Genomic DNA, 16,431 nt, shown 5'->3' on the forward strand with positions numbered 1-16,431 from the left:
ATTATCTAAATGGATTTACCAATTATCTTTTCAAATTTCTCCATATTCATAAATATTGAATTTGACATGATGATTTTTAAATTTTAGAAAGATTAGAAAGATTAAGTATGATTTGGAAAAATTGTGTGAATCTAAGTCCTCAGCCGAGATTCCACCGAGAGCCCAAAAGAATCAATAGTTTGAATATAAGTTGAAAAAGTTAACTTTTTATACAAATGTCGGTGGTCGATCTTGGCCAAAAAGCATCAAGAAAAACTATTTTAACGAGTTTTTTTAAAAAAACATGTTAGTTGTAAAAGATAAAACTTAAGGTTTGTTTATGGCAAATTTCCAAATTTGAGTTTAGTAGTATTTTGGTCAATGACTTTAGTTTTCTTTTATTATGATGGCGTGACACTTTATTCATACTAGAAACATATATATTAATTTGTTTTAATGAAAACCAAAAAGCTAATGAAATCAAAACTTAAAACTTGATATATATATATATATATATATATTAAAATGATATTTTTTTACCTTTTGTCGACGTCAAATTCAAATGAAATTACCAAAATGAAACTCACCCACGCAGAATGGGTTCCCTAGCCCTCTCATTATCTCGTTCTTTCTTGCACTCTTTCACATATCGCTCTTCTCTCTCCCATTCTCTCATATTTTGGTCTCACTCTCCATCCTCGTTCTAAGCATAAACTGAATAGAGGGAGAGAAGAAGAGGATAGTCGAAGTTGTGGACTTACTAGAGTCGGTGCAAATTATTTGTTGATGATATTAGAAGATCAAAATTTTAAAATTTTAAAATCGATAAAAATCATTTTGAACCTTGAAAAATGTATCTTTTAATCATCATCTTTAAAGAATTCTTACATTAAATTTAAAAAAAGGGGGACAAAAATGATTTTGGCTTTGAAAAGGGTTCTTTTAATCAAATCAATTCTCTCCACAATTTTATGCATTTAACAGGTAAATTTTGATTTTTTTTCTTTAATAATTAAAGCGACAGCGAGAGGACATTATAAATACAGGAAAGGGAGGGCGGCGGAGAATTAGGGTTCGGCCTCACACTCCGCCATGAATGAGGTTGCTCCGTCGTTACAGAGCGATTGGAGGAGTTCCTTCTTTTCCTCGCTCTGTTTCGCCGGCAGCCGGTGATTTCCCCTCCAAACCCTCTCCACTTTTTTCTTTTTCTCTTTCTTTCTGTGTGTGTATGTGTATATATATATATATGTATGTATGCCTCTCTCTCTCTCTCTCTCTCTCTCTCTCTAAACACCCGGGCTATGATGATGGTTTTGAATTTGGAGTGTGAGGATTTTAGGGCAACGACAATGGAGGTCCGATCCGTCGGCATGGCGATCTGACTGCTCTGCTAGGGTTCGCCGCCATGGCCAGCTTCCTCTGCTTTGCCCCATTTCCATATCTGAGCCGCCTTTCTATTATTCATCTCTTTCAGCTTCCGCATTTCGTTTTGTTTTCAAAATAAAAGAAACAAGCTTTTGTGATTTCTTTATTTCAATCGAACTAAAAATCGAATATCAATTTTGTAAAAGAATATATCCCTAAGAACAGTCCAGTAGAAAGAATTTCATCATGTTGAAAAATTTACATGTTTACAGGAACATCATTAGGGCATCAAACAGGACGCATCCTCAAATTCTTCAGCTGCGAACAAAGAGCTTTGCAGAAGAACATTTAGCTGCACAGCTAAACCAACAAGACAGAAATCCTCCAACACCTACAGCTGGTTGTGAAGAACTCACTTCTTTTCTCTGTATGACTCTTATAAACTCATCTGAGCTTAAATTCCCATCTTCATTTGCATCAAATATATGAAATATTATATCCACCACATTCCTAGTGATTGCAACTCCACACACCTTGTACAGAAAAACTCATATTTTGTATTAGATTGATTTTTAAGTTTGTTGAATTTGAGGTTTTTAGATTGAAATGTTTTGTGTACTTACATGAGAAGCTGCTCTCTGGAAATCTTGTTTTGTTAACTCCCCATTTACTTTACCATAGCTGAAAATAGCCAAAGAGAAGGATTCTAACTTCTTGCGTAGCTCTGCAAAGTCTTTGAATTCTTCATATGTGATTCTGATGTTTCTGAAATGGGGTTCTTTGTTCAATTCTTCAACTCTGTCTAGCAGTTTGTCTATATGATTTATGTCTGCTGAAGCAACTATTGATAGTGCAAAGTCTTTGGCTGATATGCTTCCTTGTGATTTGAAGTCATAATGCGAAAACTCTAATAGAAGTATCTGCATTCATCCAATTTGATGTTTGGTAATAATCAAAGTTTTGAGTTATGTATAGGAAAAATTTGGGAAATGGTTAGAAATAACATCCAGTAGTTTTCATCTGATCACAACCGGCACCCTTTTTGGCAATCCATTGAAATAGTTTCTTGGTGCTTCCAAGTTGAGATTGATCCGTTCATTCGAAGAAAAAAAAATTGACTTCTTTCTATCGCACATCTAAACTACAGATTATTTTGGGCTTTCTTATTAGAATCTCGACCAGATGAAGACTGGGATTGTATCTGTATGTAATCTGTCCCAAATCACCTTTATCAGTCGGGTGGCTCTTCCAAACGAAAGATTTCCAAAAGATTACTAAAGATTACATGATTTGGAGAAAATACATATAATTACAGTCTTCGTCCTGGATTTACATCGGGGGATGGATGATAAAAAGAAGTCAAACTTTTATTTGAATATCAGGGTTGTTCTTGGTTGGGTTTTTAAAGGGTGTTAGTTGTGAAAAACGAAAACATTTGAGAGTTATTTTTGACAATTTCACAATGGATTTACATCGGGGGGAATACCATACCTCATCATGAAGTTGTCTTAGAAATTGGACAAATTTGTCATGGTGAAGGGAGTCTTTTCCATCTTGACCGAAGAAATATTCTACTAAACCACCATTTTCAACACTAACTTTCATTCCAAGTCTTCTTCCATCTCTATGGTGAGCTCCCTGTCTGTTCTGTTTTCTCATCAAACCCATCACTTTCTTGAACTCCTCCCTGTCTATTTCACTATTTTGATCAACAGAGACAAACATCCATTACACCAGAGGATTGTGCAGAAAAAAAAAAAAAACCATGAAGATGATAGAAACAGAGGAACAATTAATTATCTAACCCATTGTTATCAATGTCAAACATTTTGAATGCCACTGAAAAGCTGGACTCTGGTATGCTGAGAAGAGTAACAAAAAAGATGTACCTGCAAGCAAGCAGGGGCCAAATCAAGAAATTTCCATCAGGGGATGCACAAATCCATATAAAGTTACTAGTTTGATATATGTTGATAATTTGAATATTTTAATTTATTTTTGTTCTAATAGATCCTCAACTTATTTCAAATGTTTATAAATTCACATATTTATTAGATACAAAATTTAAAATTTAATGTTCACGTTCTAATTAAACAATTGAATTTCAAATTTTTTTAATATCTTTTAGACCTATTAAATATATAAGTGGAAGTTGATGAATATATATGAACATCTTAAAGTTTAATTAATTATTAGACATCTTATTCAAAATAAATAAATAATTTACTAGATAAAAATTATATGCTCAAAATTTGTTAGACACTTCAAAGGTTTAGAGATTAGAGATTGATTAGATATAAATTTTAAATTTTGACGACCGGTAATATTAAATTCAAAATTGTAATGAACTCTTGGAGAACCATCTAAGTAAATATATGAGCATTCATCTTGTAATATTTATAAATATTAATCAAAATAGAATCTAGTTTTTTTTTTTCCAATTAATTTGTCAAATAATGATATAGTCAAAATTTAAAAATATGCAGGACAACCAACTAAAAGAAAACTTCCATGCCCCTCTATCCAACAAAACAATTGGTAAACATTAAGGATCAAATGAATTTTAATATAAATTCATTTAATTTGAGAGAAGGGGCACCCCATGCCCCTTAATGGATCTGCCTCTGTCTAAGTACTTGACAAAAGACAGATCATCTTCAATTATGGTTAGCTTGTGTAAATTATCATGGAGTTTGGAAGAAAGTAGAACTCTTACTCTGCAAAAGAGATGAGTCCATCATTGTTGGTGTCAAAAAGCATGAAAAATTTTGAAGGAACACAATATAATTCTCCATCAATTCTTCTTTCTCCTCTTAGAAACCCTTCTCTAATACGATTTGACTCAGATGGAGGAAACACAGGAACAACAGCTCTCATCAAATCTGTAGGCGTCATATATATTTCTCCTTCAGGTGTGTGAATAGAGGCAAAATACTCGAACACCTTCTCAGGAGGACTTTGAATCCTCATACGTTTTTCGTAATTGAAAAACACCCTTCTCCTATAATCATCTGAAATTGAACGCAAAGTACGAATGAAATGGTAATTTTACCGCAACACATTAACTCAGATTGCTTGAGTTCAATGGCAAATCATAACATTCTTACCTCCAAATAGAAATTTGGATTTTTTCTTTGCATTTGCATTTGCATTTTGATTTGGTGTTGGTGTTGTTGTTGGAGTTGGGAATTCGAATGAGTTTTCTTTCACTGTTGTCCATGTTGTTTCTTTTGGGAAGTCGGCGAATGATAGATGCGAATTGGAAGTGGAAGAATTCGCGCTGAAAAGTGATCCAACTCCGCCGATCAAAATCCCCGAAGAAATCGACTTGAACAATAAATCAAATATGAAAGTTCTTCTATTCTCATTTCTGGAGCCAGTTTGTTTAGATGCAATCGATAAAGAAGAAGACAATTGGGAGATTGATGGCGAACCTAAAGAGCCACCAAGTTGATTTCCAAGGAAACGAACAGTAAGGTGTTGAGAATGTATAACTCTATAAATCGATTTAGAAGATTTTGCAACCAAGAACGTCGAAGAAAACATACTATGATTCAAAACGATCTTGAGGTTTTTCCAAATATCATTAAGGTCTTACAAGAAAAAGGTAAGGAAGAAGAAAAAATGCAAAATGAGAGAGAGAACAACAAAAATGGATATACATAGCTTTAGCAAAATTGGATACTATAATGAAGGCTTTGACTTGGCCATTGGTTAATAACGGTTTTTTCAAAAGTTAGTTGGCTTTTATGGTTTGAAGGAATTAATTTTTAGTAAATTGATAAATATCCATTTTTTATTTATTAATACATTTGTGTGGAAAAATAATTAAAAACGGTTTGGGTCTATAGATAATGGGTTTAGTGGATCTGTAAGGGATTTTTTTCTTTATTTTTTTTAAGGCAAAGGGAGGGTGGTGTTATGAATTGAGGCCAATTTATATTTCTATTTTGAAAATTTTAAGAAAATTTTGATTTTTTTTTTTGAAATAAATTTTGAAGATTTTGAAAATTGAAAACATAAAATAGTATTGTGGTATTGTCATTAGCAAGTGAGATGGGACCCAGAAATTAATGGTTTTCTTTTTTTTTTAATAAAAAATTAATATATCACTAGTATTGTCACACCCCTCCCGAGTCGATCCCTCAACCCGGAAGGAAGTGTGAACCCACAGATTTTAAGGATTTCTATTGTCTAGGATTTTATTTTTATACATATATTTCATTTTTAAACATAAAGCATAACCGTGTTGAGAATATTTACACAATACATTAACGTTTATCCATTTATACATTTACTACTATCATACGCCATCTTCCTTTTACTTGGGGGAATAAGGGCTTTCACATCTTTTAAATATCTAACGCATGCTTTGAATACATAAGTACTTAAACATGCTTTATAAACATTCTTTTAACTAGCATGCGTTACTAGCTCTTAAAACGTGATTTGGGGGGAGGGGGGAGGGGATTTAAAAAAAACATTTGAAAATCATGAACAAGAATGCTCAATGAGTGGTAAGTTTAAACTAAATAATAACAATTTTTAAAAAATATCTTCTTGGAAAGCAACAACACAACATGAACCATCATCCAAACACATATACGTACAGACAATTTATGAAACTAGATTGGCATAATCACGAAATCCAACAATACATAATAATTCCCATAGACTGGTTTGAGGAAACAATTTTCAGTACCCCAAACAACTCGTCGAATGTGCATATGTCGAAGATTCCTGCTAGATATACTCAGGTACATGGATAACCCAGCCGGATATACTGACAATTTTAGTCCAACGTCCACGAAGTATGCTAATAACATCCGGATACAATTTCTAGTTTCTAGTCAAACCAATAAGAATAAACATCCAAACCAAGACTTACATAGTAAATAGTCATCCCAACAAAAGAACAATAGTTATAATCCAAGAAAACATATATTTTTTATCATGCCAAATTTACCAAACTAGTACAAATATATAATACATCCAACCATTCAAAAATATAAACCACTCACCGTTTCTCCTAATCGATTTTTCAGAAAATTCTTTAACCAACTTCTTGTCCTATTTCTCCTGAATTTGAATTCACTCCCTTTCAAAGAATTTCTAAATTAGTTTATAATTCTTTCAATAATCCCAATTTTATTCACAAATAACTTTAAAAGTTTAGAAAAACCAACTTACCTCCTAAAAATAGGCCTACCTTGTTCCAAAACAATTCGTTGAAGGTTATTTTCGCAAATTGATGGGTGCTAGGCTGTAGGGTGGGTGCGTCTGGCGTGCAAGTGTGTTAGTACGCATGCAGCTAGGCGACAACACTTGCATAGGGCAGCGTTGGGTGACAAGATGCGCACAATGTGTGTTGGAATGCGTTTATGCCTTCGTTTGGATGCATCTAGCGGGGTGCACGCGCGAACACTTGCGCTGACAAGGATGCGCGGTAGGGCTAAACGATAGGCCTACACGATCAGCCTATGCGATTAGTTGGCCACTAGACTTCCAACGCAAGCTCTTCTTTCTTCAACGCCTCAATTGAGACGGCAGCCCGAGACCTTTCTCTACACTCCTTTTTAAGGACTTCCTTAATAACTTCACTCAAAAGGGCACGAGTTGATTGCGAGAGTTGATCATCTCAACCCATCCTATTTATCAGCGTCCCAAGTCCTTCCTAGCTTGTCACTCCAACTTAACTAGATGTCAATGTATCCTCAACTTGTGTTGCCCATGCCAACCCTTTGCAGTTTGCCACCTTGGTCTGCAAGTGTCTTCTTTTCCTTTAGCCAACGCTTCAGCTTTTCTTTGCACGCTCTCTTATGCGTCCACCTCAAATCTTTCCATTCTATCCTTAAATTTCCAACTGACAGCTCCTAGTTTCAATCCATCAAACTCTTAAGCTGGTGCATCACCCACCGTTTGTCCCTCAAATCACTGCTTAACAGCCCAAAGCCTTAGAATTTCTCAAAATTATAAAATAATTAAGTGCTTCCTCACTCACGTTTGATCCTTACTTGATGCGTGCTAGTCGCTGCTCGCTACACGATGGCCATTACTCGACGCACGATAGCTTCTATTTGGTGCACGATGGCCTTCATTGTATACTCATTCGCTTAACTCCTTCACCTAGGTTGTCGTTTAAATATGGTTGTCGCATACCATATATTTAAACGACAACCTTACACCTAGGCCATTCTTATGGAGCATGTAAGTGCACAGGAGGGTTCCCCAACCTTAAATCAATCTAGCCATCGCATAGCTTCATCGCTCGCCTAGTGCTTTGCGTTCATCACTCAGTGCTCAAGCATGCATTTATTCTCCATGCAACGCCCTAACGCTCCACACTCGGTGCCTTGCGCCCTCGTTCGCGCGACTCCACGCGCACGATCGAGCGCTTATGCCTTGTGTTAATTGTCCTGCTTGTGTGCGCTTGTTAGCGCCTCTTGTACACTCGTTGCTCGGTGACCCTTCCTTGCTGCTTGATCACACAACGCCTATACCATGCGCTCAAACTTCCGCACATCACTTGTACGCATGCGTTAGGCTTAGCGTCTACCTTGCACCAACGCCCGATATACCTTGCCCACATGCATACTAACCTCACAAGTCCCTTAGCTGCCACATATCTTGTCCACGCCCAACGATATTCCAATACGTGATCAACCTACTCACACCAACACTTGGCCAGTGCCTTGGCACTCACACTTTGCTTTGCATCAATCTTTAATACCTATCACCAACACATGGGACCTTCATGCGTTCACCTTATCAAGTAGCATATATCAACACTAGATGTTTATATGTTTAAATATTTAGTAAAATTTATTTCTCAAAACCTTCACTTTCATAATTAGTCTTTTAGGTTAAAATTTTTAATTGACCAAGCTTTAATTACAAAAATAACATTTGAGGTTTCACAAGTATCCTTCCATAATTTAGGTTTATTGAATTTACCCTTCTAAGAACAATCTTTGTCAAATTTGCTCTACCAATAATTACATTATTTTGAAAAAAAATACAAGGTATTACTAGGATCATAAATCTCATGAGAAACAAAATATTAAAAGTCTCTCATTTCTTGAAAAACCAACGCATATTTGTTTGTTTGATTTTGTTTAGTTCAACAAATAACATCTATTACTTATAAGGAATTGCTAGTGTAATTTTCATCATGAATAGGATAACACTTATTAATTATCTATTAGTTATGTTTTTTTTTTAAAATCATTGTTTTACCATCCAAAATTTATATCATCACGAGGTAAAATATTTTTAATATCAAACAAATGCAAATGAACATGAACATTTGTGTAATATCTACCATGTTTATCTTTGTTAAAGCTATCAATATAATCATTTGATATCATTATTGGAGGAAAAAATTTGAACCAATCACAAATCATCACGTCATTTATTAAATTAACAAGGAAATGCTAAAATCAACAAATTTGGGACTAGTTAAGAGTCTGAGTCCCAAATTGGAATTGAAGGCAGATTCTGATGACGTCACGTGTTCCCGTCACGAACATTGGGTTGAGTAAAATTAATTTCGCCCAATTTGAGGTTATAATTTGGGCATTGGTCCAGTTACGTCCAAATATGGGCTTAATTTGGGCCTAAAATGTCAAAATGAGCCCAAATCCAATTAATTGGGCCCAGAGGTCAAGCCCAAGTCTAATTAATAGGACAAAGGCTAGGCCCAAGTCAAATTGATAGGTCCCAAAGGTCAGACCCAAGCCCATGAATCCCATCAAAGAGCTCTATAAATAGAAGAGCTCTTCTCATTCCAAGGGACAACAATTCTACATTCAAAGAGTCCAGTGAGAATTAATGTTCGGTGCCTTTCTTCTATAAGTCAGCACATCCACCCAACCGAGAGAGAATCGCATCAAATCAACATCAACACCAACACCAAATCAAGTTCAACTCCACGAAATACGTTTCTCCGAAAACCTCGTGTGAACAAATTGGCATGTCCAGTGGGACATCTCTACCTCTCATCTCTCTCAGCATCCAAACAAGAAAAATGACACCAACGAAGATAGCATCTAGAGCTTCCTCCACAAACAGCTCATACACGGGACTCGTCACCCGTAGTCGCTCAAGGGAAGTTACGCAGGAGCAAGAGCAAAGCTCCTTCATCGCACACAACATTTTGAGGCAAATGACGGAGTCCCCACAAGGTGGGTTGTCATCAAGGAGAACCCCCTGTTTGACAACTCTACTTCCGCCTTCAACAATCATTTTCACTATACAATATATCCTGGCTCGTCGAGGTTTTTGTAAAAAAATCGTTTGTTTGGTTATCTGATTTTTTCAAATTGGTCGTAAAATGGATTCTTTTAAATTGGTTATATTAAGATCTCCTAAAATTTAATAAATAAATAAATATATTTGAAATAGAATTTGATCACCATAAAGTTTCTTAGAATATTTAATTCCAACAATCATAAATCGCTTACCCTCATACAACAACAAACTATTTTTTTTCATCCTTAAAAAACACATAACAATGTTTAAAATGTGAAAATATCGAGGTCTCAAATTTACAAAAATTTTAATGAAAATATCAATAAAATTATGATTTTGATGGATATTTTTGGTAAAATTAAAAAAATAAATTTAAATTAGTAAATAAACATTTTATGATTTTTAAACAAATTAATATGTCAATGATTTATGTTATATTTATTTTAATGATATTTTGTTGTTTAATTATTATGTCGTATATTTTTTTACGATATAATAGAAATAATGACTCACCTCTCATGTCGATGTCAAATTCACGAAGACGTGGGAATATCAATGAAAAATCGGTAGGTAGACAGAAATTTAATACTATTGAAAGAAAAAAAGAAAAAAAAAAGAAAAGAAAACAGTGGTGCCAAAAGGAAAAAAAGAGTAATCATGGTGGGCTTTATTGAAAACATACACCCATCAAAAGGTCTAATGTTGTAAAAATTTAAAAAATGTAGGACAATTTTCTTATATACTTTTTTTTTTAAAAAAATAAATCTTATATACTATTTTTTTTTTAGTTTCTTTTTGTTATAAACAATGCTTAATTGCTCAAATGTCATCAAATTGAATAATTCTTCTAAATTTTGACAAAGTTATGTGTGTACTCTTCATTTTGTTGTTTGCTTAATTTTCTTTAATGAGCCTCAAAATTAACTTTAGAATTTCATTCTTTTCCAATTAAATTTGAGGACAAATATCAATTTAGATCCATAAATTTTGATAGTTGTATCAATTTAAATCATAAATTAATCGTTTTATCAATTTAAACATTGAACTTTCATAAATGTATCAATTTAAACCTCAAACTAATAATTGTATCTGTTCACACGAGGTTTTTGGGAACTTGTTTCGTGGAGTTGAACTTGTGTTGATGTTGATGTTGATTTGATTCGATGTGGTTTGACCTCTAATACTTGATTCTTTGATTTTCCGCTTGATTTGAGGAAGCAGAACATGTGATATTCTTAGAGTTAAAGTTTTGGAAGAATGCTTGTATCACCAAAAAACTTCAGTCTTCAAGTGTGTTAGCTTTAGGAGTTAGAGTCTTTGATTATTGGGAGAATTCTCTCTAAGCCCTCTGGAGTGTGAAATTTCTGACCTTATAAATGACGAGAAACCCTTTATTTATAGAGTTTCCTGGTGGGCTTCGTGGGCTTGGGCTTAGTTGATTCATGCCTGGCTCTTGCGCTCAATTAATTGGATTTGGGGCTAATTTGACACTTGTTTCAAATTAAGGCCTTTTTTTTTTTTTTTTTTTACTCAATTGGACTTTAGGCCAAATAGAAAATATCAAATTGAACCAAATTAATTTTATTCAATCCAACGGTCATGATGAAAACAAGTTGCATCATCGAAACTCGCCAAATTATGTCTTCAACTTCAATTTAGGACACATTTCAACTTCTAATTAGTCCCAAGTTTGATGCTTTGTAATATTGTCATTAATTAGAGAAATGACGTGACAATTTGTGATTAAACCAAAATTTTCATGCAACAAATGCCCATTTTCGAGATTTTATTCACTTATATAGGTGGATGAATCTCAAAAAAGATAAAGGTGGAATCAAAATTCAAATTTATTTGTTCTTGAATTTGACCTCATGTGATATGTTAGTCAAATTATGAATTTAGTACATAAGTTTAATTAGAATTTTGGGATAAACTTTGGAATATGACCAAATTTTAACTAGAGATAAATTTTAAATACTATCTACAATCACTTTTGATTTGAAGATAAGAACTTAATAATTTGAATTTGGGACAAAATTTGAAAAATGACCAAATTTTAATTCGAGAAAAATAGAAATCCTCAAATTTTAACTTGACTTGAGAATTCAAACTTGAAGTATGAGATAAAATTTGGAATATGACCAAATTTTATTTGAGATAATTTAAAATTTAATTTGACTTGGGGATAAAAGCTTAAGCTTGGATAATTTGAACCGATAAAATTTGGAATATGACCAAATATTAAATTGAGATTTTAACCTCAATTTGATTTAGATTGAGGATAAAAGCTAAACTTGATTTGAATTTGAGATAAAATTTGGAATACGACCAAATATAATTTGAGACTTTACCTCCCAATTTGATTTGGATTGAGGATAAAAGCTATTTAAATTTGAGATAAATTTTGGAAAATTTTGGTTTGAGATTTTTTTCCCATTTTGATTTGGATTGAGGATAAAAGCTAAACTTCATTTGAAATAAGAATATGACTTTGGGGATAGAAGGCCGAATTTGGATGATTTGAATTTGGGATAAAATTTAAAATATGGCCAGATTTTAATTTGAGATTTTATCAACAATTTAAATTCAAAGGTGAACAATTTGAATTTAGGATAAAATTTGGGATATAGCCAAATTTTAATTTGAAAAAAAATCAAGTTCTATCTCCAATTTAATTTGATTTGAAGATAAAAAAAATTAATTAAAAAAAATAATGTGAACTAGAAATAAGTTTTAGAATATGCTCCAAATTTGAATTTGAATAAAATAGATTTTGACACCTCTAACATTTGATTTCAAGCTAATCCATTTGAATTGGGTTATTTAGATAGGGGGTGGTTTTGAAAGTTAATAGGGGAAAATGGGTGGTTTCCAACTTAATTAGGGAAAAGGGATAGGTTTTTTGTCCCCATCCGAACGCACCTCTTGAAGAGACGCATTCGGGAATATTTTATTATTTTTTTAGCCCTGTACGTCGCATTTAAAAAATAAATAAATAAACTGGTCATTCGGGAAAATTTTATTATTTTCCCCCGTACGCCGCATTAATGGGTCTATTGAACACGATCGTTTATTAATCGTTTAGTAAATTACTATGTGATCGTTTAGTAAATTATATACGACCGCTTAGTAATTTATACACAATCGCTTAATAATTTATATGTATTGTACAATATGTAATTTTAGCACAAATATATCTAAACGATCGCTTAGTTATTTATTTGCTTAGTTAAATGTACAACACCAATTGTATTCTACAAATTTAGCACAAATTTATCTAAATAAAAACTAAACGATCGTATAACAGTTAGGTAAACGATTTCTTAGTATTATCTAAATGATCGCTTAACAAAACCTAAGTGATCGCTTAGTATTGGCCAAACGATCGCTTTATAAATTAGTACACGATCGCGTAATGGACATCTAAACGACCGCTTTGTATTAGCTAAACCATCACTTAGTATTATCTAAACGATCGCTTAACAAAACCTAAACGATCGCTTAGTATTAGCTAAACCATCACTTAGTATTATCTAAATGATCGCTTAACAAAACCTAAACGATTGCTTAGTATTATCTAAACGATTGAATAAAAACCCTAAGCGATCACTTTATAAATTAGTACACGATCGCGTAATAGATATCTAAACGATCGCTAACAGTTAGTTAAACGATCGCTTAGTATTATCTAAACGATTGCTTATTATTAGCCAAACGATCGCATAATGGATATCGAAACGATCGCGGAATAGTTAGCTAAACGATTGCTTAGTATTCTCTAAATGACCGCTTAACAAAACCTAAACGATTGCTTAGTATTATCTAAATGATCAAATAACAAAACCTAAGTAATCGTTTAGTATTAACCAAATGATTGCTTTATAAATTAGTACACGATCATGTAATAGATATCTAAATGATCGCTTAGTATTAGCTAAATGATCCCTTAGTACCTCCGATCGCTTAGTAATATTTATCTGATCGCTCAGTATTCTCTCTGATCACTTAGTAATATCTATCCGATCGCTTAGTATTCTCTCCGATCGCTTAATATTCTCTCCGATCGCTTAGTAATATCTATCCGATCGCTTAATATTCTCTATCCGATCGCTTAGTAATATCTATGATTGATTTGATAGTAATATTGTTATTTTGAGATTAAGAAATTTCTATGATTGATTTGATATACTCGATATTAATTTTTAATTTCAAATTATTATTTTTGTTTAAAGTTGTTAGAAACTTATGCAAAAATATAGATATTAACTTTCGACTATTGTAAATAATTGAATTTCAAGTGCATTTTCATAATTGAATTTCATTAATAAATTTAATCATATGTACAATGTTCTTTATTCACGACTGGAAGAAGATCCTCTATTACGCCTAGATCGATCATATTGAGTGACATAGTGTCCACGATCGCCACGCCCTCTTACACTTAGTGGTTGACTTTCCTTTGGAAAATGTATACCCTCACTATGTTGTCGATATATAACATACTGGTCATGGATATTTGGATGGACATGTGAAGTTTGTCTTTCTTCCATGCTTAGTGTACTAAAGTTTGCTGGAAAAAAACCAAATGTTGAGGGAGAGGACATCATGGAAGTGTATTGATTGACTGACGTTGTTGGATATTCATTCCGAACATTAGGTTGAATAGAAACATCCTCATGTCTTGTTGAATCACCTTGTTCTTCCATTGAAACGTCACCCTTGAAATATCACACTCAATATATCGAGGTGAGTCTACGCAAGGCTCTTTGAGCAGATATTGGCAAATTTAGAAGCTCGGCCTGAAAAAGAATTGAATAACAAGTTAATGACTTTAAAATTTATTTTGGTGTGCAATGAAGAAATAAAATCAAACAATCATAGTAAACAATAAACTCATACCATCAAGTGATAGGATGCTCCTGCTGTAGTTATGTATCGTCTGCTCACGGTGGAATACCATTCAATATATCCAGGTTCGATACCTACACCATTCTTAATAGGAGGTCCATTAACAACCAAATTGTGTCGATTTTCCCAGATTGTAATTTGAGGAGCCAAATATGCAATCCAGTCGCCCTCATGCCTGCCCCTTAGATCGTGTGAATGAAGTCGGGCATCTGTGTTGCAAGGTTGAGGAATTTTTTGTAACATCCTAAATTAACGCATCACACGATCTGGGTGATACCACTCCACAACGAAGAAGCATATGAGTGGACATCTGGATGTCCATATCTCATTGCCATCGAGACAGTATGGCGGCAATAGTTGAATCAGATGATTATATGGCTCCCAAATAATCTGCATGTATATGTGTCAAAAAAAGAATTAACCAGAAGATTGAAACATTATGAATATATGATATATGAATGAATAAAATATTTTGGTTACGCATATGTGTATCGAGTATGTGCCTATATTATACTAGAATATGCGTAGGTGCTCTAATTACAGAATAGTTGTCATTATATCTACAACAATCAGAAGTTAAATTTTAGCTATTAGTATTTTCATAATGAAAACAGCAATAATGAGGTAAATATGATTACTTTACTGCAAATGGTATATCGCCTATGTTATGCTCGTATCTATGGAGTCGTTGAGGCGCTAGAAGAGGAAATCGATCCCATGCCCAAATTTGTAGCAATAAAAGTGGGCCTACAATGTATTTTCCATCTATAACTGCACCCTTGCATAATTGTCTATACAACCATGCAAGACATCTAACACCCCAACTGTAAGTCCCGGCAACATCAAAATCCACCAAGAGAGGAAGATACATCAGATGCACTCTACTGTTGAATTTGTCAGGAAATACCAATCATCCAATCAACGTGAGAATATATGCTCGAGCATATCGTTGCAGGCCCTCTTCATTTGCATGGTCTGGTAGATGGGCGAAGTTGTTAAATTGATCTAACCATGGCAGGCTTAGACGGCCTCCCTTAAGAACGGTGTCATTCATGGTTACGCCTAAGAGAATGGCACAAATTTGTTCCCAGTCATAATTTAGAGACCCGATCAATGGTCTTCCATTAATCGGGAGTCCAAATTGGATGGCTATTGAAATGTAATTGTACACTCCCCATGCAACATGTGGAAAGTGTGTGTCTTCTGGCGCCATCGTTCCACTAATGTCGTTATTAGATGCCAGTCTAGTTGTATAAATTTTATACAAGAGACTTCATCGAAAACTCGTAAATAGTTTAATATACGAGGGTCTGGGTTCTTCTGTTTACGAATAACAACCTCTTTTTGCCGACAATGCATTGCATCGATATGCTCATCTTCCCAAACAACCTCAGATCTATGATTGCGCTGTAAGTACAAAATCGAGTCGTTGTATGGCCCTGTGGTAACACCCCCATCCATCTGATCCCATAAAAACAATATTAAATTTAGTAAAAATCAATGTGATTACAATAAACAAATATAATGTCAGTTAATAAAGAATACACCCTTCATTGTATAAATACAATGACAATTAATAAAGAATATACTTTTCATTGTATAAATACAATTAATAAATACAATGACAATTAATAAAAAATACACCCTTCATTGTATAAATACAATCAATTAATAAAGAATAAATAAGTAAATGAAGTTACAATCAATTAAATACAATGAGAATTAAAAATAAATAACTAAGTCACATCACAAGCTCGATTGGGACAATTTCTTCTATTATGCCATTTTTGTCTGCAAATTGTGCACCGTGTCTTGTAACGTTCCCTCAAATCCATCTTGTTTTGCATGCGTACATGGTCTGCCAACCTTCATAACTTGTGATTCGTTTGGATAAATAATTGAAAATTTAGGATCAGACCAACATTTTTT

General features: G+C 33.6%; 1 protein-coding gene and 1 long non-coding RNA gene across 2 annotated transcripts; one reads left to right on the forward strand and one right to left on the reverse strand.

Moving 5' to 3' along the window:
- Positions 1-969: 969 nt before the first annotated feature.
- Positions 970-1,951, forward strand: LOC150035773 (uncharacterized). Its single transcript, XR_016530179.1, has 2 exons — positions 970-1,227; positions 1,617-1,951. It is a non-coding gene; the product is annotated as an uncharacterized LOC150035773 (long non-coding RNA).
- LOC120079289 (calcium uptake protein, mitochondrial-like) lies at positions 1,049-4,905 on the reverse strand. The gene is made up of 6 exons (XM_090314811.1): positions 4,452-4,905; positions 4,061-4,355; positions 3,150-3,233; positions 2,836-3,043; positions 1,968-2,264; positions 1,049-1,877 (listed from the first exon to the last, which is right to left on the reverse strand). The coding sequence occupies exons 1-6, from the start codon at positions 4,888-4,890 to the stop codon at positions 1,659-1,661; spliced, it is 1,542 nt and encodes a 513-aa protein (XP_090170937.1). The 5' UTR covers positions 4,891-4,905; the 3' UTR covers positions 1,049-1,658.
- Between the last annotated feature and the right edge of the window lie 11,526 nt (positions 4,906-16,431).

The sequence above is a fragment of the Benincasa hispida genome, chromosome 6 (assembly GCF_027475165.1).
Source record: "Benincasa hispida cultivar pf3 chromosome 6, pf3_genome.v1.1, whole genome shotgun sequence".
Classification (NCBI taxonomy): Eukaryota; Viridiplantae; Streptophyta; class Magnoliopsida; order Cucurbitales; family Cucurbitaceae; genus Benincasa; species Benincasa hispida.

What these genes read in the sequence shown, in the direction of transcription:
- LOC120079289 (XM_090314811.1), bottom strand. Translation starts at nt 4,890, where the DNA reads ATGTTTTCTTCGACGTTCTTGGTTGCAAAATCTTCTAAATCGATTTAT. An exon ending in GGACTCATCTCTTTTGCAGA is followed by an intron (nt 3,234 to 4,060) that starts GTAAGAGTTCTA and finishes GCTTGCTTGCAG; the next exon opens with GTACATCTTTTTTGTTACTC. An exon ending in TAAGACAACTTCATGATGAG is followed by an intron (nt 2,265 to 2,835) that starts GTATGGTATTCC and finishes GGATGAATGCAG; the next exon opens with ATACTTCTATTAGAGTTTTC.